A 25717-nucleotide genomic window follows, 5' to 3' on the forward strand; every position below is an offset into this window, starting at 1 on the left:
ATGATCTAACAGATTAGGACACTGAATCAATTATTATGATATACTCTATATAATCATGAAGGCAGAAAAAAGAATGGAAATGTTAAAGTGAACAAAAATTTCACCTATTATACCAAGAAGTCAATAAGAATGACTATAAGATAGTCATAATGATAAAACTGACGTAAGAAATGATATAAAAGATGAAATAGAAGAACTAGAGAAAATATTAAAAGTGGCTCTTTTCAAGATATATCATGTTTATGAGCTGAAAAATTCAATATTTTGGTTTTTTTTCTTTTTTTATTCTAATTTGTTATGTATGACAGCAGAATGCATTACAATTCATATTACACCTATAGAGCACAAATTTTCATATCTCTGCTTATACACAAAGTAGAGTCATATCATTTGTGTCTTCATACATGTACTTAGGGTAATAATTTCCATCTCATTCCACCATCTTTCCTACCCCATGCTCCCTCCCTTCCCCTCCCGCCCCTTGCTCTATATCTAGAGTTCATCTAATCCATCATGCTCCTCCCCTGCAACCCCACTATGAATCAGCCTCTTTATATCAGACAAAACATTCGGCATTTGGAGTTTTGGGATTGGCTACTTCATTTAGCATTATATTCTCCAACTCCATCCATTTACCTGTAAATGCCATGATTTTATTCTCTTTTAATGCATTGGATAGTTTTCCATTGTGTGTGTGTGTGTGTGTGTGTGTGTGTGTGTGTGTGTGTATCACATTTTCTTTATCCACTAATCCACTGAAGAGCATCTAGGTTGGTTCCATAGTTTAGCTACTGTGAATTGTACAGCTGTAAACACTGATGTGGCTGTGTCAGTACAGTATGCTGTTTTTAAGTCTTTGGGGTATAAACCAAGGAATGGGATAGCTGGGTCAAATGGTGGTTCCATTCCAAGTTTTCCAAGGAATCTCCATACTGCTTTCCATATTGGCTGCACCAATTTTCAGTCCCACAGCAGTGTATGAGTATGCCTTTTTCCCTACATCCTCGCCAGCACTTATTCTTGTTTGTATTCTTGATAGCTGCCATTCTGACTGGAGTGAGATGAAATCTTAGAGTAGTTTTGATTTGCATTTCTCTAATTGCTAGTGACGTTGAACATTTTTTTTAGAGAGTGAGAGAGGAGAGAGAGAAAGAGAGAGAGAGAGAGAGAGAGAGAGAATTTTTAATGTTTATTTTTTAGTTCTCGGTGGACACAACATCTTTGTTGGTATGTGGTGCTGAGGATCGAACCCGGGCCGCACGCATGCCAGGCGAGCGCGCTACCGCTTGAGCCACATCCCCAGCCCTGAACATTTTTTCATATATTTGTTGATTGATTGTATATCTTCTTCTGAGAATGTCTATTCACTTCCTTGGCCCATTTATTGATTGGGTTATTTGTTTTGTCTTTGTCTTTGTTTTGTTCTTTATATATCCTAGAGATTAGTGCTCTATCTAACGTGCGTGTGGTAAAGATTTGCTCCCAAAATGTAGGCTCTCTATTCAATTCACTGATTGTTTCTTTTGCTGAGAAGAAACTTTTTGGTTTGAATCCATTTCATTTATTGATTCTTGATTTTAATTCTTGTGCTAAAGGAGTCTTATTAAGAAAGTTGGGGCCTAGTCCAACATGTCAGAGATTTGGGCCTACTTTTTCTTCTATTAGGCTCAGGGTCTCTGGCTTAATGGCTAGGTCCTTGATCCCTTTTGAGTTGAGTTTTGTGCATGGTGAGAGATAGGGGTTTAATTTCATTTTGTTGCTTATGGATCTCCAGTTTTCCTAGCACCATTTGTTGAAGAGACTATCTTTTCCCCATTGTATGTTTTTGGTGCCTTTGTCTAATATAAGATAACTGTACTTATGTGGGTTTGTCTCTGTGTCCTCTATCAATATTTGTTTTTAAATGTCTGTTAGTCCTTCATACATCTGTAGGTTTCATGTAATTCCAATCAAAATCTTAGAAAGGTTTTTGTGAAAGTTGTTATTAACAAGCAATGAATGTAAACAATCTTGGAGATGAAGAACAAGGCTGAAGGATTCACCATATTACACATGAAGATTTAAAACAGGGTGATACCAGCACAAAGATAGAGGCCAGTGAAATATAATGAAGAATGTAGAAACAGACCCATGTTTATGAAAAAGCATCACCACAATCCTGTGAGGAAAGTGTAGTCTTTCAGCAAATAATACTAAGTTAATTGGACATTGACAGAGAACAAATGACATTGGATCATATCTCATACTACCTACAAAAATTATTCAAGATGAGTAATTGCAAACAATAGAGCTTATAGCAGAAAATATAGGAGAATTATTTCATGAATTGGAAATAGCTAAAGTTTTCTTATATACATCACAAAAACATTAACCTTGAAAGAAAAAGAAAGAAAAAGACCAATAAAGTAAACTTAATTTAAAAACTTTCATTCAACAAAAGACTCCATTAGGAGTAAAGAAACATTCCACAGACTAGATCAAGATATCTTACATAAGCACACACATATGTATCATATGTATTACACATATAATTATATAAATATATATATACATACACATACCTATTGCTCATATATAAATACAGATAGATAGACATAACCAAAGACTCACATCCATAATATATAAATAGCTCCTACATCCAATTTTTAAAATGAACGAAAGACTTGAACAAAAACCTAACATAGAGAATATACCAATGACTAGTAAATATATGAAAAGGGACTGAAAATTATCACTTACCAGGGACATGCAAACTTAAATCACATGAGATACTACTAAAGAATGACTGGAATTTAAACATCTGACAATCCCCACTGATGACAAGCATGAATGTTAGAAATTTAACTGAATCCCTAAAAAGATAAGTTCAAGTCCTAACTCCTAGTACCTGAGAATGTGACCTTATCTGAAAATAAGTTCTTAACAGAGTTTATTCATTTAAAATGAGACCATTAGCATGGACCTTATTTCAACATGACTGATGTCCTTATTAGAAGGGGAAATTTGGACACAGAGATATGTGCAGAGATAAAGCTATATTACAAGACACAGAGATAACATTATGTGAAAGAAGAGGACTTGGAGTGATGTACCTCAAGTCAAGAACAACAAAGACTGCTGGCAAACCACCATACCCTCAAAGAGTCATGGAACAGATTCTCCTTTCCAGTCCTCAAAAAGAACCAACTTGCTAGACACCTTGATTTTCAACTTCTGGCCTCCAGAACCATAACAATAAATGTTACTTATTTAAAGCAACCATTTTATGATACTTTGTTGGAAGCTCTAAGAAACGGACACAATGAGGATCAATTGGAATATTTTACACTTGGGAGGTCAAAGTATAAAGTGATTTAATTATATTGGGAAATTGGCAGTATTTAATAAAAACTAAATATTCATAAAAACCATGGCCTAGCAGTTCTACACCTGGATATATTACCAACAGTAGTAAGTGCTGATATCCACCAAAAAACATGCACCAAGAAGTTCTTAGCAACATTATTTATAGTAGCCAAAAGCTATCAACGATAAATGGTTAAATTGTGGCATAGCCACAATTATTCAAATTAATTAAAATAATGGAATATTGCAAGAAAATGAAAAAGAATAAACTATGGCGGGTGACGTGCAACAATATGGATAATCTTAGACATATGAATAATCTTAGCATATGAATAAAAGAAACCCGATGCAAAAGAATTCATGTTCAACATTTAATTTATATAAAGTTCTTAGATAAAACTAGTCTATGGCAATACAGATTTAAATTTGGAAAGTAGGTATTTACAAAAAGTATGCCACCAGGAAACTTCCTAAACTGGTATAAATGTTCTATTTCTTAATCTGAGTAGTGGAAACATGAGTTCATATTTTTTAAAAAATTATTAAGCCACTTGATTAAGATTTATATACTTTGTATAAATTACATCAAAATAAAAGACAAAAAAGGAATTTCCTCTGGAAAGTTGAATTGATGCATGAGACTATGCAGGAGGTTGTTCTTTTATTAAAAGTCCTTTGATTCTGTTTGATTTTAAAATTTTTAATGCATATGTGCTCTTATGCTAATGTGGCATAAAATAAAAAATTTATCACAAACAGAAAGTAAATATGTATTTATATATTTTTTTAAAGTACAAATGTTAACCAAATAACTCATATTTAACTAGAAAGGAGTAAGCAGAAAGCTCAGGGAGATATCAATATTAGTGACAAGAGTAGTCCTTAAGATTGAAGTCAGTGGGTACTTCAGAAAACCTTTTATCTGCTACTTCACTGACACTACTGTAAGCTATTCAAACTTATGCACTAAAACATCTTAATTTATAGGAAATGTGTATCTTACCTATTCTGTACCTTCTTCAGGCCAAGATAATACTTCTCCTTTTCCCAAGCTAATTCCTTTTCTAGTTGGTGAATTTTATGAACAGTTTTTCTGTCAATTTCAGCTCGAATTTTGGAATCAAGATCAAAGTCCTGCAAATACGTAGATTTGTTTACACAAAGGGTTTTTTTTAAAAAAAATAAATGTATTGTTATCAGTCCTCTGTCTTATACACAGTTACATATTTTTTAGTCTTGTCTTCAATTTCACACTGCATCATAACTCCAGAATATCCTAAACTCTTATTCCAGAACAGAAATATTTTACTTTTGATCTTTTGATCTTGGTGGGGCGTAGATTTCATAATATATGAAGAAATCATTAATAATATGGAAACAACATTACATACTTAAAATATTTCCCCACAATAAAAGTGATAAATGCTAATAATATTTGGAGAGTATACAAAGTTTAAAACAATACTCTCACCATCCCAAAGAAAGTACTGTTGCATAACCTGCTTTGCACAGGGTAGAAGCTGGTGGCAGCTGAATATTCCCTCACATATGGATGTCTTCTTGACATTCTTGTTGGATGTTGCTCACTGAGCAGTTGCCTTTCTCCCATAAGGATACCTATGGGCATCATGTTTCTTACCTTCACTCCCAGAAAAATATCAGAGCCTACATTCACACTAAACTGTGAGCAGTAATTATTCTTTCCAGAGGTGTTTGTGTTTTCAGTAGTGATATTTGCTTTGCCACAGTACTTGGTACAGTTGTTCTTTATCTTTATATCTTGCCTCATTTGTTTATCTTTATTGTTCATACTCTGGAGTATCAGCCTCTTTCTTAATAAAATAGTATAAAGGTCTTTTGACTATTATGAATTGGCTTTTTTTAGTCAATATAATGAGCTAATCATCATGACATCACAGCATTTTCATGTGAAATACACAAAGTACTTCTAGAATTACAGAATTGGATAATCCACAGATATATTCAAGATAATAAATTCTGGCTTTTATCTTGATTAGACTCTTAACAGTAATTCTGTTTAGGAAGAAATACAAAATAGATATTTTTTAAAAAATACTTAATTGGGCTGGGGATGTGGCTCAAGTGGTAATACGCTCGCCTGGCATGCGTGGGGGCCCTGGGTTTGATCCTCAGCACCACACAAAAAGAATAAAGATGTTGTGTCAACCGAAAACTGAAAAATAATATTAAATATCTCTCTCTCTCTCTCTCAAAAAACAAAAAAATACTTAATCACTAACAGGCACATGGGGCTTGCAGTAAGTCACAAAAGGAAAAATAAACACTAAAATTGGCTTAAACAATTTTGTGATTGTCCTTATAGCTGCAACTATACTAAGACAACTTTTAGAAATTTTGTGGATCAACTAGGTACTATCTTCTCAACATATCTGATAAATATATAGAAATGGAACAACAAAGAGTCAAAATATGCATGTATCTACCCAACAGATATTTTGACTAAGTACAATAAGGGTTGATAGCCAAATCAAAACCCGAATTTATATTTTATTTTGTTACCCATCAATAAACAAATAAAACATGTGTGAGGAACCTATATTCAGTAGAAACTTTGTATTACATAAAGAGACTTATCTGCTTCCAAACCAAACAAGTTTTACAATAGTTGAGTTGCTGCAAATACACTGACTAGCCAGATAAAGGAAACCATAATGATTATTTTTATGTTCCAGCTGGTTGGCAAAATAGTAGTCTCGATTCAGAAATTGCATGTTATTAAAATTTTACTTAGACTTACTGTCCTTTTAAATTGCATATGCTCTGGTAATTCTTTGTTCATTTCTATTAACTTCCAAAATGTATTCCTCAAAGCTTGGATTTGTTCTCTCTTCCCAGCTTTTAATTCTTCCATTTCTTTCATTAACTTGTCATGTTCTCTTTTCTTCCGAGCATTCTCAATACTGAGAATAGAAATTTAAAAGGATAGCATGTTAGGCTATAGAAACAGCAGAAGAGAAAATCAGTATTCAGTAATTTGGAAATTTACTCAGCTTGGTCAACTTCTGTACAATCTTGGTCTGTTTTGTAAAAAAAAAAAAAAGAAAGAAAGAAAGAAAGAAAGAAAGAAAAACCACCTATCTAAGCAATACTTATTAAAAATTCCCATACCTGTAGGCTTTGGGATCTTCAATATCTTCTGTGGGTGGCTGTGTTTCAATTCCAAACTGTAGGCAAAAGAGGAAAAGTGAGTCCTTTAAAATTGTCTATTTCCCTCAAAATATCTAAGAAAATTGAAGGTTTTTTTTACCTGCTAATTTTTAACAAGTATAGGTCTGAAAAGTAGTTTCACACAGAACAAACTATGGAAAAAATTGTGTTGACTAAATTTATTTGTTTCTGCATCATTTATAGGGGTAGGTAGAAAAAGATTAAAAGGTTGAGATACAATCATGTTTTTGCAAAATGTTAATATCATCACAGTTGCCTCCTCCTAAATGTCAATTACTGATTCATGTGAACTATTAATACATGTTATTAATAGCAAAATAGAAAATACACACTAAAAGTTTCTAGGTAATATATTTCAAAACATTGTTTTCCTGTATATCACTTTATTATATGCATAATTCCCCAAAATACTTCATGTATACCCTAGATTTTTAAATATATATTTTGAATATATATGTGTGTATATATACATATATATGTTTTAGTTTTAAGTAAAATTTGATGTGACCCTAATCAAAAGAAGATATAAGGTGGAAAATGCAAACATAATCCCCCTTCTTCAAAGAAAAAGATATGAAAAAAGAAATACAAATCTCTGTTTAGAAAGGAAATTGATTTAAGAGGAACCGAGAAGTAAATTACTTAAAATTTGTGTATTCAGGTGCTGTGTTGTAAAATGTCTGCGATGTTAAGAAAGAAGAATTACAACCCAGCAAACAAAACAGAGTCTTAATTTGCTATCTAATCAGTTCTTCAGTAAAGCTGAACTTTTTCTCTATTCCCTTTTATAGAAGATGGTCTGTTTTCCTGTTGTTCTTTGTAAAGAAATAAATTTTGATCAAATTGTTTTATTATAATCTTCATATATATGAAATGTAAACATAAAATAGTTATATATGTGAAACATACACCTATATATTTCTATGGAAGTCAAGGTTTATGACTTTAGTAAAAGTGAACTTGACTAATATAAGAGCCAGTGATGGCTAATCAATCATTACTTACTCATTCAAAACATAAATATATTGAATTTATTTTTTATTTTTTTAGCTCCAAGAGCTAAGTCCCTTGGTTCTCTAACATCCATGTGCCAAGATTTAACCCTGATGCTCAGCCAACTAACTGTATCCTAGTCACAGTTGTTTACAATACAGTTGAGTTAAACAAAGATGTTTCCAATAGCTACAAAATATATGCCACAGGCTCTCAAACTTGGCTGCACATTCGAATGAAGTGGAGGATATTTTATAAAACACTGATGCCTAGGTTTCACCTTCAGAGATGTTAATTTAATTTTTCTTGTGTGGTGTTCAGGCATCTGTACTTTTAAGGACTCTCAGTGCCCTAAAGTAAGAACCTCAGAACTTCTGCAGAGCTTAATTGGTTATTGTGGGTTTTTAAAAAATTATTTCAATTTTTTCCTGATTTTTGTCTTCTTAAAAGCAGAGTCAACTTCAATGATGTAAAAAATATTGACTGTATCCACAAATAAGAGGACACTATTATTCAAATTGTGGAATGATTTTTTTTCTATCCAAAAAAAATATAGGTTTCTATAGAGAGATCTCACATTAGGTACAAAAATAAAAATGTTTCTTCTTGTTTATATGCTTTCCCTGCGTAACTCCTCTTTCGAAGCTGGACCCTATTTAAACATTGGCCCATACTCCAAATTTTACTGCTATTAAAAGAAATGAAAATTAACTGCTCTTATCTTCCCTACATTCTTTGTATGTTGTTTTGAAATAGGCTGTTAAATGGAAAGTTAACATTTTCTTAAGAATTTTAACTGTGATGTTTCTGTTACAACTCCTTAGTCTTTAGGAACCATTCTAATGGTCCTTAAATGACTTTATCCAAAGGCACCACTTTGACAACAAAAGATTCTGGTTCTGTGACATGACAAAGGATATAATTTGGAGATGTGTACCCTCAAAATTCATCACAAAGCAAACAATCTATTTTGCCTATGAACAGAATAATTTTGCAAATCTTTGAACAAGACCTAAATTATTACATTCCAAAATGAAAGATATTAATATTTTTCAACCTCTTTAAAAAATGTACTTTATGGTATACATCCTGTACAGACCCATGTGATCAGTGAATGAATAAATGAAAAACAAAATATATGTCTGAAAAATATTGTGTATTTTTGAAAAAAGAAGAAGCTGTGATTTTAAAAGTCATTGATACAGAAAAATCAACATATTCTTTTTAAATTTTGAGCACTACATAACCTTATAATAAGGGGAATTCAACACCATTAATATAAATATAGAAGCATCAGAAGGTCAAAATTATAATATGGTAGAAAGTTTAGATAATAAAGTTAATATGTCTAAATTGTTCTCATTTTTAAGCACATGAGCAATTTCATATCACTATCTTAGAATAAAGTTTGTTGTTATTAATTAGTTCATTGTTTAATTAGTTACATACCTTGGGAGATGGCACTTTGGCCTTGACAATTTTCAGGAATTCAAGTTCAGAAAAAATGGTGAAAACAAAGATATTATTATCTGCTCCAGCAGTTATCAAGAAACGATCATCAAAGCTAGTTACCATGCTTTTAACACATCCATAATCATTGTCATGAATACTGAAGTGCCAGTAGTCTTCCAAACTGCTTAGTAAAGGCTCATTCTGATTTAGGATATACACTCTAATGGCTCCATTTCTCATTCCACAAAACATCATTGTTTGGCTAAAGCTATGAGTCAAAAGGAAAGTAAATTGTTTTTCCTATTAGTCTAAAAGTAATATTTAATTTTAAATTAATTGACAAATGTCTATATTTGAATAACAAAGGTGTTATGAACTGAATTGTGTACCACTAAAATTCATATATTTAAGCCCTAGCCCCAGATACCTCAGAATGTAACTATATTGTGAGATGGGGTATTTAAAGAGGTAATTAAGTTAAATTAGAACATTTGGATGGATCCTATTCCAGTCTGACTGATAAACTTATAAGAAAAAAAGGTTAAGACAGAGAGACTAGAGATATTGTGCACAGTATCAAGTGAAGACACAGCAAAAGGCAGATATTTGCAAACCAAGAAAAGAGACTTCAAGAGAAACCAACAAATCAGCTAATACTTTGATCTTAGAACTCTAGTATCCAGACTATGAAAAAATAAATTTCTGTTGTTCAGGCTACCAAGTATGTGGCATTTTGTTTCAGAGCCCTAATAAATTAATACAAAGAGAAAGTGGGGAAAGGTCAATTGAAAATTGGAGCTAATCCATCTGTTTTTCAGAAAAATGATAGGGATATATCCTCAGTTCTAAATTACTAAAGAGCTAATGATTCATCTTGTAATTTCTCCAGAATCACTGAAACTCTGACCCTTAATTATCTGACCATGCAGTTTATAGCATTCTCCTAAGTAAAGGAGGGTAAATCCATGCAACTCAATTGTCATAAGTAGAAATTCTGACAGAATATCTACAGGGAAAATTTTAATATAATTTCAGAACTAGCTTTGATTCACTTGATTTATTTAACTACACATTGTTTGAGCATCTCTTTATTTGGATGGATATTTAAAATTGACAATATCCATGATATACAAAAATATAGACCCCCTAATAGGATATTATTTTTCAAAGCTTTTTGACATTCTATTCACCTGAAAATGATAGTTTGGATGGGATTTTCTTCTGTATCCTCAAGAAAACGGAAATCAAAAGGTTCATCTCTCTGTTCTTCAAAATTGCTGCTTTTGTCACATAAGGGAAATTCACAGTGATATAGAAAACCAGCATCATAGCCACCCTGGGAAAGGTAAATAACATAGATGGTGGTATTTGGATACAACACATATTTCAAAATTTAAAAAGCAATATAGATATTTTTAAACATCTACTTCTATATTTGACTACAGAGTAGTTTATTTACTATAAAATGTCTCTATTGTCCATTTATATACAACTATATAATTATAATAATAAATACTTTATGGTAATGTATTCCCACTTAGAAGTCAATACAAGAGAGATTTCACCTCTGACTAGCTACTGAATTCCATTTTATTTCTTCAAGTGTTATTTGGAATAGGTAATATTTTGTAACAGGTTTTGCAGGTCATTGTTTTCATAGCTAGCATTCAGTCTGGGGTGACTTCAAACATTTAATGTTTCAGGAAGGGCTATTTAGGAAAAATCTATCCATATAATAAAAAGACAAGTGATCATCTGGATGGATTATATTGCTCCGACTCTAATTTGCTTTCTTTTTCTATATGAATCAAAGATTCTGTACCAAGAGAAGTAAATTAATGGCCAGAACATCTTTATGAAAAATAAATGCATGAGAAATAAATGGTAACAAAATATGACCTCTAAAAATCAAATTAAGTTTTCACTTTTGCAATGGCAGATTGGATTGCTTCAGCCAAGAATAATGAAAACAAAAACAACAACAACAAAAATTCTTCAAAAGGGACTCTATTTTAGACCACAAAACAACTCTTAGTAATATTTTTAAAAATAATATAATTCCTTACATTTTATCAGACCATAATGGAATGAAATTAGAAATCAACATGACAAAACCACACAGAAAATATGTATACACATGGAGACTGAACAATATACTTTTGAATGACAAATAAGGTGATAGAAGAAATCAGGAGAGAAATTTACAAAATTTTTAGATTCAAATGAGAATAATTGTCAGGAGCAGAGAATGAATCATTGCTTTAACTGATCCCTGGACAGACTTGACGCTGCTCCTGGAAATTTCTCAGTGGAATCTGCCGATTGAAAACTGCCCAGTTGATGGTGGCCTCTGGAATAGGGAGAATTCTGTGCCTGCCATGGAATTCTTTAGTTCATAGCTTTGAATTCAAAGACCAGCTCCCAGGGACAGAATCAAGGACAGAGGATTCTGAACACAGCAAAATAACTACAATGTTTCACCAGTGCTGGGGCTCCTGGGCCTGCCACTGAATTTGAGACAATGGGCTTCCTGAGTACTGGACAAAGCTCCCAGCATAGCACATTGCAACAGTGGAATTTTAAAAAGAAAAAATTCATATTCCTACAGTTCCATATGCCATACAGCTATATTTCTAAATGATATGATGTCAACAAAAGTCTTGGCTGGTACTGCCATGAAACCTATTATTTGCAAAACTAAGAAACAACAGACTCAGCTAGAAAACCCCTTAACCCTTTGCCCTTCTATCCTTGATCCTTCTTCCCTTTGACCTGCTTTAAACATGTATGCCTGTCACAGAAAATAGCAGATATTAAAAGCAGACATACAAAAGAGATGTTAAGATGATATTTAAAAAGTAGCTAACATCCATTTGTCAAATCTCACAACTTGAATAGCAATTAATAAATAAAACCTTAACATATGAAAAAGAAAGTAAGAATTTTGGTGATATTAACTATAAACTAGATTGGAGTACGGCAGGGGTAAAAATTATTACATTGTTACTCACCAAGGAAACCCAGAACTTCCCTGGCCCAGAGTAGAAGCCACAAAGGATGGGAGAGGGGTTGGGTGGAATGAAGATTTCAGGCAGTGGCTCCTCTTCCTCTTCTTCCTCCTCTTCCTGGAATTCTTTTTCTGCATCTTCTCCCATCTCTTCTATTAGCTTCTTTATCCTTTCTTCCCTTTCCTTTGCCTTCAACTCCTTTTGCTTTTCTCTCTTTTCAATTTCTATTAATCTCTTTTAAAAGAGACATGAAGTAGATATCAAAACAACTGTAACATTCCTTTACACTATTGAGAAGAAAGTAGAAGGAAGATAGGGTTCTAGAAAAACCCATACCTCTGATGTAACAAACAATAACATTTAAAAATAATAATCATTGTGGGATTTCTGTTTTAACCCCTATTGTTGGTTTATAGAAATTATTTTGTAATTTCCTCCTAACAGAGGGTTTAAACATAGTTTTCTCTCAGAGCCTGTTACTATCCATGCAGGACCTTGATGGATTGAAACAGTCCCTGGGGAAAGTTGTTTCCAGCTTTAATAACTCTGTGATTTAGGTTCTCGTTGTCTATCATCTAGTCATTGAAAAATACCCCAACACTACTGTCCCTCCTTTTCCTGTCTTTTACCTCATTCTTTTGTTCATTCTGCTGTATTACCTTCCTAATTCATAGGATCTCATCACTTCAATATTCTCCTCAAACACTCACAATGATCCCAGTGGTCTAAATTGAAATGTCTTGGCTGGCATTTAAGGGGCTCCAGGCTCTCTGGTCACAGACTTCTACTATATCCCTCCACAAACTGTATTTCTCCATTTTACCAGTCCATTCTTCATCTCCTGAAAACACCCACAACTCTGCCTTCCATCAAGATGATCGCCCACTAAATCTTGAATGACATTCTCTCCATTTCAATTTTTCAGAATCCTTCCAATCTTCTACGTATTAAAGGTCACTTCCATGCAACCATCTTTGACCTCCTCCCACTCCTCCCACTCTGACATCAACATCTTCTATCCTTAAAATTCTTCCTTGATCCTTCTAGTAGACACTACTTGAATTTTAGTGTTTATTCACTACTACATTCTAATAGCTGCTTTCCTACCAGATTATAAACTCCTTAAGGTCAGGGTGTTTTTGTTGTTTTTTGTTTATTGTTTTTCTTGGTATTCCCCCAGCATTTCTTACAGGATAGTTTATATCCTAAAGAGAGAGAGAAAATATTAGGAGATAATGCCTTAACAATATCACATACCAGAATCTTAGATTTGACACTTGTGAAATGGAAACATTTTAAGCACATATCATGGATTTCATAGGAAACTACATCACGATCTTCCTCTTCTTCCTTAATGGTTGGACATGGAGCTTCAAGAACATAACCATTCTCACAGAAAATCAATAAAGTACTGTCAGGCTTAAAAAGAAAGATTAAACATGCCATTTACATTTAGAAAATTTCTTTTCTTTTTAAAAGCAGCTTTATTTAAGTATAATTGACATACAATATTTTAATCAGATTTTTGTCCCTGTGACCAAAAGACTACAAGAAAAATTAGAAGAGTTTGAAAAGTTTAGTTTTGGCTCATGGTTTCTGAGGTTCAGTCCCTGGTCAGCAGATTCCATAGCTCTGGGTCCAAGTGAGGCAAAACATCAATCATGACAGAAGGGTGTGGCAGAGGGAAGCAGCTCAGGATGAAGCAATCAAGAACCAGAGAGATCCACTTATTAGGGACAAAATGTATACCCTAAAGGCACCCCAGTGACCTACCTCTTCTAGCCACAACCTACCTGCCTACAATTACCACCCAGCTAATCCATATCCGTGGATCAATCTTAGGTTACAACTCTCCTAATCTAATCATTTCACCACTGACCATGCTTACATTATCTCACACATGAGCTCTTGGGGACATCTCATAACATTTAATAAATTACACATGTTTAAGGTATACAATTTGATCAGTTTGAACATAAGCGTACATCACAAGACCATCCATTACCTCCAAATGTTTCTTTGTTGCCATTTGGTATCCCACCCTGTCTTTCCTGCCCTCCCAGACTCCTACTTTGACCTTCTTCAGAAAACAACTGATCTTTTTTTGTCAGTAGATTACTTTGCTTTTCCTAGAATTTTATTAAAATGGAAATTTTAATAAATTTCATTGTACATTTAGGCAAATTTCTTAAAACGTCATTCAAAAAATATTATACACCAAAAAATATAATTCATACTTATATAAACAATACTTAAAATATTCTTTATTCCTTCCTTTTGTAGTTATTGGTAATAAGTCTAGTTCTTAATACTTATTATGTAACTAATTATTAATTATTATGTAATAGCTAATTATTAACTATTATGTGATTACTAATAATAATCTAAACTAATAGTTAAAATTAGATTTAGATTTGGTACAGAGACCATAACATATTTTCTAAGTGAATTACCTATTAGCCCAAAGGGAAGAATATTACAATTAGAAGTGACAAAAATAATCTGCAGTATGTAGATGGCATATTAAGTCTTAGACTACTTTGACAGCTCTTCCTCTATCTGCCTGAGTTTATTTAAATGAGGATGTTTCCAGGATTTTGTCCTCTTCCCTCTTCTCATCCCTCTCCAAAAGTATTCTCTGAGAAATCTTATTCCCTGATTTCCACTAGTATGTAAACATATTCCAAATTAATCTCACTAGCACAGATTTATTTCTTGTTCCAAAACTATGAGTGATAAATCCTCATCTTGATATTACGTAGACACATTATTTGAAATGTTTATTCGTTCAGTTATTCTGTTCTATACTTATTGTGTATCTACCATGAACTCAGTATTTTGTTAAATACTAGAATTAAAATAATAAAAAGAAAATAGGTATAGTCCCTACCATTATAGATCTTACCTCCAAAGGGATAGTCTGACATTTTGAAATTCACAAATATTAATGTAAACCATAATTGTAAAAGCATGCATAGGTAGCACAGAACAAATAGACTGTGCAAAGCTTCCTGAGAATGTGGTACCAAAGCTTCAAGGTAAAGGTTGAATAAAACACAATGAATTAGAGGAAGGTTTGAAGGAGCATGCTATATAAAGAAAACACTATGTGAAAGTGGCTTTTGGCACATTTGGGCTTATAAGAAAAATGTGGGGTTGGATGGCAACACCAACAGCAATGGAACAGAAGAGAAAAGATACTAGGATGGAGCATTAGGAAAGCTTAACATTCACCGACTGGTTGAAGGAGACTGAGAAGGAATGGCAAGATGTGAGAGCGGGAACCAAGGAAGAAAACCATCATAAAAATCTAAGAAAAAGTTACTTTAAAGAGGAAGAAAATGTCAACAAGGTCAAATGATGCTAAGAAGTCAAGGTAGGTAAGAATTAAATATTAAATGGCTATTGGTGGTGGCTGTAGAAGAGTGAAATGATAAAACTAGAAGCCAGGTAAGAACACATAAGGAGGGAATGGTAAGTAAGGAAATTGAATATCTAGATCAATCCTTTTGAGAGAGTTGGTTAAGAAGAGAGATGGGCAGTAGCTGGAGGACAATACAAGACAAAGGAATTTATTTTTTGTAAGTGGGAGATGCTAAAACTTCTTTAAGTATTGATGGAAATTATCCAGTAAATAGGTGAGGTAAAATTTATATGATTAGAAAAAAAATAAAGTAAAAAACTGAAAAAAAGTGGGAGAGAGTAGAATCCAAAGGACAAGAGACAGAATTGCCAATACATAGGAATAGAGAGAGCTCTTCTTTAGTGAAAGCTGAAAGAAGAACTAGTAGACACAGAAGTAAATAGAATGTTTCTCAGTGTGTGTTTCCTTGGGTTCATCTTATTTGGTGTTCTTTGGACTTCTTGGATCTGGATATCTATTTTGGATCTAGATATTTGTCTTCAGGTCACTTATCTTTTCTTTTGTTTGATCTAGTGTTAGTATGCTGTTGAACCCCTCTAGTCAAATTTTTAATTCAGTCAGTATATTCTTCAACTCCATGATTTCTAGTTGGTACTTTTAAATGTTTTCTATAACTTTGTTGAAATGTTCACTTTGTTCACTTCAGTGAGCATCTTTATGACTCTTATTTTGAATTCCCTATCAAATGAATCATGTTTCCATTTCATTAGGGTCAGTCTTAGGGGACTTCTCTTGTTCCTTTGTTTGGAACATCTTATCTCATTCTTCACTTTCTGTGAGTCTCTAGTGTTAGTGTCTGTGAATTAGACAAAGCAGATACTTCTCTCAGTCTTCATATATGGGCCTTATATAGGAGAATACCTCCACCAATGGACATAGCCAGAGATCCTTAGAACCTCTATCAACTCTTTCCCTCCCAGGGAAAAGCAGGAAGTTCTCATTTTGTACGATATCTCTCTGCTGAACCTGGTGTAGAAGTTCTGGCATCTACCCATTCAAAGCACCATTTCTATTTTATTAGGCAGATGGACTACTATTTAGAATTGTATGCCAAAAATAAATAAATAAATGAAATAAGCTTCAATAATTAAAGAAAAATAAGAACTAAGAGAGTTTTTTAACAGATGACCTGCAGGAAAAGCAGATCTGAAGAAAGTAATTCAGGTAGCAAGAACGGAAAAAAAAAAATTAGGAGCAAATAAAATGGTAAACACATAGGAAATTCTTAGTGAACCCTAACTGATTTTTTTTAAGAGAGAGTGAGAGAGGAGAGAGAGAGAGAGAGAGAGAGAGAGAGAGAGAGAGAGAGAGATAGAGAGAATTTTTAATATTTATTTTTTAGTTCTCGGCGGACACAACATCTTTGTTTGTATGTGGTGCTGAGGATCCAACCCGGGCCGCACGCATGCCAGGCGAGCACGCTACCGCTTGAGCCACATCCCCAGCCCCTAACTGATTTTTTTTTTTTGTGTGTGTGGTACTGGGGATTGAACCCAAGGGCCTTGTGCCTGCAAGGCAAGCACTCTACCAACTGAGCTATATCCCCAGCCCCATTTCTATTTTTTAAATGTCATAGATAGTTTAAATTTTAAAACACACAACAATTAGATAACATTCCAGAAGGAAGGTAGAGAGATGCTACTAAGATATCTGTATTTTCCAGCAGGAAAGTACTGATATAATATTAAACTTCCATGAGTTAAAAATACATATTAAAATGAAAGATAATCATTAAAAGAATAGAAATAGAAGTAAAACTTCCAAATGGATAGAAGGGAAATTGGAATGATTTTTTTTTAAGTCAGTGCAAAAGAAGGCACATAAAGGAAGAAAAATTCTTCATTAAAAATAAGAAAGTATGGGACAAAGAGTAAACAAAATAAGATACCTGATTTAATCTAAAATATAACAGTAATAACATTGCTTTAAAATAAATGCTCAAATTAATATACAAAGATTATCAATTTGGATACTTTTTAGGATTAAACTATATTATGTAAAAGATATACATCACTAGCTATAAAAGATTATTTCATAATAATAAAAGGCTCAATTCACCAGAAAATTACTAATTTATAATTACAAACAATAATGGTATGGCTTCACAATATTTTTAAAAAAGCATCAAACTCAGAAGGGAGAATATTAAATGAAACAAAAAGATTTATGAAATATCTCTAGCAGCAACAACCAAGTGGAAGATTCAAATAATATGGATAATTTAACTATGCAATTTAAAAACTTGAGCTATAAAAATACAAAGTAGAATGCATATAGTTTTAAGAATATATATTCTTTTGAAGCATAAGATGAGCATTTATAAACTTCTCATCAATAAATTTTAGAGTATTAAAATAATATAGGATTTATTCTTTTGCTAAAATGCAATTGCTGTAGATACCAATAATAAAAAGATAATTAGAAATTCCTTATGTTTGGAAATTAAGAACATTCTTCTAAATAGCCAGTATGTCAAAAAAAAAATCAAAATGAAACTGAGAAAATATTTTGCACTGAATGATAATGAAAATACTATGTCATCAAAACTTGTGGGATATAGCAAAAACCTACATAGTTTCAGAACGATGCCTGTAAAGAAGACGAATAATAAAGTATAAATAGCCATTTCATGAAAGTAGGGCAACATATAATAAAATAAGCCATAAGAAAGTAAATGTCGCAAATGATAAAAGAGCATAATTTAATGAAATAAAAAATAATAAAGCCAAATGCTTCTTGAAAACACTAATAAAATTGATCAACTTCTACCAAGACTAATTAAGGAAAGGGTGGGAGGAAGACAGAGAATATAAATAACGAAAAGGGCATATCACTACAGATTCTGTGATATTAAGGATATTATCAAAATTACAAGTAATACATTTTAAAATTCAAAAGAAAGTTTCCTAGGAAAAACCATGTACTTCCCAAAATTGAGTCAAGAATAGTTAATCTTAATATCACTGTAATCATTGAAGACACTGAATTCAAACTTTAAAATTATATCATAAAGGGGGAAAAAAACCAGTTAAGATGACTCTGGTACCAAATCTGTAAAACATTCAAAATTCTAATATAATAAAAAATCTTCAAGAGAACAGAAAAAGAGGAATTAGTTCTCAATTTTTCTCAGGGGTTAGAATAGCCTTAATAACAAGTCTGATGATGAAATATGAGGACAGAAAATAATGCAATGTTGCTTATAAACATAGATGAAAAATTCTAATATTAACAACCTGAATTCAATAGCATAAAAAAGTTTTCTAAAACAGCTAATCAGAGAAGAACCAGCAAAGCCAGGGCTCAGGGGTCAAGAAGCCAGAGGGAAGAGAAACACAGTGAGGTGAGCTGGACATTCTCTGTACATTTTTCTCCTGAGTACATTTGTCAATTACAGCACAGAACCTAGAAGCCAAGTAGAATGCTGTGTCCTAGAGCTTTAGGCATTATCTCAGAATTGAGGAGAAAAAGTTGGAAGGCCAAAACTATAAAAAAGTAAGGCAACAAGATCCCAGAAAGAAAGAAAATGCAGAAAAGTGAGCCCGACACTCTGCTGGGTCTTGGCATTTGAAGTACTTACATAGCCCTATGCCATATGGGAACATGATTTGTTCATTTCATCCCAATGGTTACATTATCTTTTATTCCACAATCAATTATGAAAGATGCTACTCCTGGGTATAAAAGTGTGGTTCAAAAATTATTTTCTTTTAGCTCTTTACAGTCCTATATCTACTAAAGAAACTGAATATATTTTTTTAAAAATCCTCCTACAAAAAAAATAACTTGGGTCCATTCTCTTTATAGGAGCCAAAAATACCTTGATTCAAAACCTGGCAAGGCCATTTTAAAAGGTGGAAATGATCTACCACACTTTCGTGAATATGGATGCAAAAATCCTTAATAAAATATTAGCAAATGGAGTCCGTGTATGTGTGTTAAAAGCTGGTTTATGTGTGCCAATATGACAAGGAAGTAGGCCATTGTAGGTGGAAAAGATCAAGATCCAAAGCATGAAACATTAAACAGTAAGAAACAAAAATGAGATAGAGGAGGGGAGAGATTCAAGAGATGTTTCAGATGTGTAATTAATAGCACTTAGTAAAACACTGAAGACCAAGGTAGTTAGAGACAGAAACTAGAATCACTTTCAAGATTCTGTCTTTGGTGATTAGGAGAATGGTAGACCCAGAGAAATACAGGAGAACGAACATTAACAGGAATGAATTCTATTTAAACACTTCAAATAATCCTCAGAAAAATCTAAAGATTACCAAATTCTGTTTTCTACATATCTCTGTCCAGTCTTTCATGTCCTGGTCACAGCTTGTCTGGAATATAGCTGTTCAATAGACACACTGCCTATGATCTGTCTCCCTTGTTATGTTATCACCCCACTGGCAAATGCTTGTGTCTGCATATGTAATGTAACTTCATTAGAAATACCCAGAAACAACAGGCAGAAACTTAATGTTTTCAGGCAGGTACAAGATATGACAAGGTATTAGAAGCAAAGAACTATTGCTTTTGAAAAAATGAAGTGTGCAGTATATGTAGAGTACATAGATAATTTACTTTGACATTAGTCATCCTCAAATAATATTAGAAACACAAACACTTGACAGACAACACTTCTTGAAATGACTTTAAAATTGTGCTGTTTTAAAAATTTTTTATGTCTATTTAAAAAAAATTAACTTTTTTTTGAAACAAGTATAGATTCAAAGGACATTGAAAAATTAGTACAGAAGGGTATCATGTACCCTTCACTACCAAAAGCAGGAAATCAACACCAGTATAGAACAGGTATAAGTCTATGTCATTTTATCACATGTGTGGACTCATGTAATCATCATGGAAATCAAGATACAAACTCTCTCATTACCACAAAAATCTCCCTCAAGATGCCCCTTTGTAGGAATACCCACTCCCTTCCTGCTCACCATTCCTAAGCACTGGCAAATATTGCTTTGATTTTTAACTTTGTGCCAAGGGAAATGACTAAAGGATGCACTTATGTTGTATGCTGTGACGTAACATTTACAAGTTTCATACAGAGATTCCTGTGCAGTTATCACTCCCTTCTTTTGAACCCCCTGCACCTGTCACCTCTCCACATGTCATGAGTCCTCAAAATTAAGGTACAATAATATAAAATATTAATAATAATAATTTGTAACTATTCTCCTCATAGTTCCCTGCTCTAAATTCACAACATACATTGTCTACATATAAAGATAAGGACTTAGATCTTAGAAATGAGCTTCTGATTGTCAGAGAGACCAATTGACTGATCCAAGTCAGAGCAATCTGACATGTGTACCCAACAACTGTATTCTGTGTGTACTCTGACAATGGCCCAAGTCATCATTGTTGAAGAAAAGCCTGATACAACCCTGTTTTTTGAGAGATGTTCATGGCCACCTAATTAAGAGTACAGAAGAGAAGGAAGGTGGTGAGGAGAGCAGAGAGGTCCTGAATGATGCTCAACTGACCAAGCCACCTGATAACCAAAGGTTGGGGCTAATAATTCCACTCACTATTCTCTAGCCACAAGATCACTTCACTATGTTGCTAGGGTTTAGATGTGAGATATACGCCAAAAGCTCATGTGCGAGACAAGACAAGAAAGTTTAGAGGTGAAATGATTGGGTTATGAAAACCTTAACCTAATCAGTATGTTAACTGATGAACTGAATAGGTGAGATTAACTGAGTGGTGACTGGGCAGGTAGGGTATGACTGGAGGAGGTGGGTCATTGGGGCAGGTCTTTTGGTGTATATGTTGTGAGCTGATCTTAGGCTCTCTCTGCTTCCTGGTGCAATGTTCCCTGCTGCTTTCCTCTGTCACACCTTTCCACCATGATGTTCTGCCTCACCTTGAGCCCTGAGGAATGGAGCCAGCCTTCTATGAACTGAGACCTCTGAAACTATGGGCCCCAAAATGAACTTTTCCTCCTCAAATTGTTCTTGTCAGTTCTTTTGGTCATGGCATCAAAAAAGCTGACTAAAACATACATAGTAATTGAGATTGAAGCTTGAGGAAAAGTAATAATGACTCACATGTAAGATTGAAGACCATATTAGTTGGCAAACAGGTCCAGGAGTGTTAATGTAACCAATTGGCTTATAATTCTTTTCCACTTCAAAGAAAAAGACGGTTTGATCTTTACTCTAAAAGAGGTACACCCAACAAACTTACATTACTATGAAATCTAGTTTTAGAACATGAATAACATTTAATGGTATATGTTATATACACTGAATACTTATACATACAATGGTCATATTTCTCAGATTATTCTGAAGTAATTCTTCAAATATTTGCTTTATCTCCCCATGTGTTCTAGTATGTGGTTCTAAAATTTTGATTATCATTCTTATACATAAATCAATTCACAAAAAGTTCTATAATGCATATGCTCACATCTTAATGCATGAAAATTTTTCAGTTATTCTCTTCATTAATGCCAGTTCAACTTTGTTGCTATTGCAGTCCTGGAGATTGAACCTAGGGCCTTGTGAATATTAGGCAAATGTTCTACCACTAAGCTACACACTCAGCTATGGTAATTCTACTTAAGAATGTACCCACACTATAAAATGCTGATTTATAAATAATACATCTAGCAGTTGAAATTTTCTATGTATTTAAAATAAATAAAAACTAAATTGAGTAATGTTTACAAATTGGTAAGAATATCTTAAATGTTGTGAACAGAGTACACTGAAAGAATATGAATACAGTGAAAGCAAAATAGTAATATATTCTTAGATAATTAATTTCAGTAAAGCACAATTAAGTAGGTGGACTTATAAGGTAAGGTTAACCATCACATTGCAGTAGGAACCAGGAGGGGAATCTTCAGCTTACCCCTGTGGCTAGAACTTCTGCATCACGTTCATATGCTAAAGCAGTGACTTGAGCAGTATGGGGTTTGAAAACGTGTTTCAAAAATATATCGACATCGGGAACTTTTTTCCGTCCTGCAAAAATTGTGAGCCCTTTTGGATCATAAAGTTCAAGAATTCGAACAACCCCATCTTCAAATCCTACAGCAATTTGTGCTCCAGAGTAGCTCACCTGAAAAAAAAAATTGAATGTGCAGGACCTAAATTTAGTTTAGAAATGTGTACTACAGGACAAATAAGTCGTTTTACCTCAATTTGGGTAATTTACATTGGCTGCCCACTGGTAATTTCTCATACCATTTTCAGGTAACCTCTATCATTCTAGGACAATGTTTTTTAATCACTAAGGGCTACAAGAAGGGCAAACAATGGCAATGCAAGCTTTAATGAGCAAACATAGCAGAGTGGCTGCTGCAGCATCCTAGGATACTATCACCAGTGACTCAACAGTGAACATAAATAGACTCAATCCTTGGTTTCAGAATTTAAAGTCCCCTATCATCACACAAATTCGTGTGAAATATGAACTGAAGCAAGTGATGAACAAGAGAAACATATTCTCTGAGAATATACAAAAGAAAACTGACCTAGATTGAAGGCTTCCATAAGGAAGAGATAGTAGATCTGAGATTAGAAGGATACTCAGAGATTAACTAGATACAGGGAGGTGGGACATGAACTCCTGAAAGAGGATATAATTTGTGCAAAGGTTCTGGTCAAAAAAGAACATAACTCAGGGAAGTCATAGCTCCACTATAGCAGACTAGAGTGAGGAAGCCGAGCTTCCACAAGAGGCTGGAGTGGAACATAGGCAGGCACATGGTTATGAAATTGCTTTACATGACACATAGGTAGCCTATGTCTAAATAGTAATAGGAAATTGTCAAAAAGTTTGTAGTTAGGGATTATAGGAGAAAGGGAGGTGACATTGGTCAGACTGTTTCAAAACTTTCATCCAAGTTGCAGTGTGCAAAACAGATGTAAGTTGGTCTAGATAGGGTGTAAGGAAACCTTTTGGAAGGCATTCTAAGAGATGGCTACTGTACTGCAGGAGATCAGTGGTGGCCACTTGATCTGAGGTATTGTAGTAGAGAAGAGGGATGTGGATATATTTTAGAAAGCAGTATGATAGCCCTATTTGTGATGACTGGATATGGGGAATAAGGCAGGGGAATGTGTCAGGGATGAGTGATACTAGAGTTTATTGAAACAGAAAATATTGGAAGAGAGCTAGGTGTGTGTGTTGGGGGTTGTTGTTCCCATTGTTGTTTTAGAGGGAGTGATGACTGGGATTGAACAGATGATCATGAATTTCATCTTGAACATTTTGGATTTGAGGTCCCCTTAAAATCTCAAAATGGAGAGGATATTTAATCTGCAGCTTAGAAGAAAATTCTGAGCAAGAGATATAAATCCAGTAATGTCTGTATGCACTAAATATCCTGTCTTGGAGGGCAGTGGGGAGAAGTGCAAAAGCCCAGGCATCCTTTAAAGCAGAATGACCATCCCTGAGGCCAGGCAATTATAAGAATATTAGGAATAAGAAAATTGCACTCCATTCAACAAAGATTTACTAAGTGTCTAAATGTACTAGTAACTGTAGAGGCACAGGAGGTAAAGAAGAATAAGGTATGGCTGTCACAGTAAAAGTCTAATAGAAAAGATAAACAATAAAGCAAACAATTTTAGTATGTTGTAATAAATGCTGTCAGAGAAATGCACATAGTCTTTAGAGGAGAACACAAAGAGGAAGGAAGACCTAAGTCTACTTGAAGATGTGCTCACAGAAAGCCACGAGGAGATGATGTTTGACCTGAGCCAAGTCATCAAGAATAATGTGGAGTCTTCCAGAAGGCAAGGAGTTGGGTATGCAGAAAAGATATTTCAGTTCAAGCATAACATCTGTATGATCAGTACTTGGATATAAAGTTAAAAAGGAAACATTGTATGAACATCACACAACTCTCTGAATAAATGAATAAAGGGCATAGGCTATATTTGAAGACTAGGCCTACCGATCCAAGTGCTTTGTCACTTGTACTTATTCTAACCTCACCGTTATAAGGTCTTAAGGAGACCTCAAATTCAAAATGTTCAAGATGAAATTCATGAGTTCAGGATGAAATTCATAAGTTCTTTTTATGGTCTAAGTTCTTTTTCTGGTGTTGATCCCATTATAACATTCTCCTCCATTCCAGTCTCCCTATCTATTTTTGGGATTGAACATTTTCTCTTTGATTTTAACCCAAAAGAATAAGGATTACACACACACACACACACACACACACACACACACACACACACACATATATATATATATATATATATACACGCGCGCACACACACAGCAGGGATTTAACCCAGGGGTGCTGTAACACTGAGCCACATCCCCAGCCCTTTTTAATTTTTATTGCTGAGACAGGGTCTTGCTAAATTGCTTAAGACCTCACTAAGTTGCTGAGGCTGGCCTCAAAATTGTGATCCTCCTACCTTAGTCTCCCAAGTCACAGGAATTACAGACATGCACCACCATGCCCAGCTTCCCCCAAATATTTTCATGGCATTTTAAAGCAAGGCTGAGAATACTCTGACATGCCTCCTATGGAGAGATGAGGTTGAAAGTCCCCCTCTCTTTAATCTGGATGGGGTTTGTGACTATGTGACCACTTAGCCAAGTGAGCATAGTAGAAATATTTTGACTTCTGAGACTAGATCATAAAAGACCATCAGTTTCTGCCTTGTTTGTTGGAAAACTATCTCTTGGAGCCCTGAGTCACCATGTAAGAAGGGTGTGTTACGGTGGGTGTCGTGGTGCACACTTATAATCCCTTTGATTTGGGAGAATAGTCTCAGAAAATTAGTAAGACCTTTGTTGTCAGGGGGCCACCCTGCACAAGAGATAAGCACACCCCCTCAGCCATGAGTAATGAGTAATGAGGGTATTGAACTGGCATGGCACGTGGTGCAAAGCAAGTGGGCCTTACCTTTGCTAGGCAAGGAAGTGCAGCTCTGGGCTTGGGCATCACCCAATGGGACTGGGCTACTCCCGCCCCAGTTTCTTGTAACACAATCCCTTGCCTTGTTTGGGTGGAATATTCTATGAATGTTTTTTCCCTAATAAATATAGGGGTTCGAGGTGCGCACTCTCTCTCTTGCCTCCCTTGTCCCTCTTACCCTCCAGCATGGGAGCTGACACCTGAGGTCTCAGAGCCATTCCTGACCCCGCAAAAGTATTTGCATGTTTGTGTGGTCTTTTTGTTGCCAGACCAATCCATGTGGAGTGACCCTGATTCCATCACCCACGCAGGATGTGGGTGATACCTTATCAACTTAGAAAGACCTTTCTTAAAATAGAAGATAAAAAGGGCTAGGGA

The 25717-nt window shown here is 34.2% G+C and overlaps 1 protein-coding gene across 1 annotated transcript in view; it reads right to left on the reverse strand.

Moving 5' to 3' along the window:
- Cfap44 (cilia and flagella associated protein 44) overlaps positions 1-25717 on the reverse strand; it is an 89294-nt gene that overhangs the window by 36372 nt on the left and 27205 nt on the right. Inside the window, exons 13-21 of the mRNA XM_077795530.1 lie at positions 22306-22515; positions 21495-21605; positions 13266-13427; positions 12012-12242; positions 10191-10336; positions 8998-9268; positions 6496-6551; positions 6125-6287; positions 4349-4479 (exon numbers count right to left, since the gene is read on the reverse strand). Of these exons, the coding sequence (XP_077651656.1) occupies positions 4349-4479; positions 6125-6287; positions 6496-6551; positions 8998-9268; positions 10191-10336; positions 12012-12242; positions 13266-13427; positions 21495-21605; positions 22306-22515 (1481 nt within the window). The remainder of the gene's footprint in view (positions 1-4348; positions 4480-6124; positions 6288-6495; positions 6552-8997; positions 9269-10190; positions 10337-12011; positions 12243-13265; positions 13428-21494; positions 21606-22305; positions 22516-25717) is intronic.

This window comes from Urocitellus parryii, chromosome 2 (genome assembly GCF_045843805.1).
Source record: "Urocitellus parryii isolate mUroPar1 chromosome 2, mUroPar1.hap1, whole genome shotgun sequence".
Taxonomy (NCBI): Eukaryota; Metazoa; Chordata; class Mammalia; order Rodentia; family Sciuridae; genus Urocitellus; species Urocitellus parryii.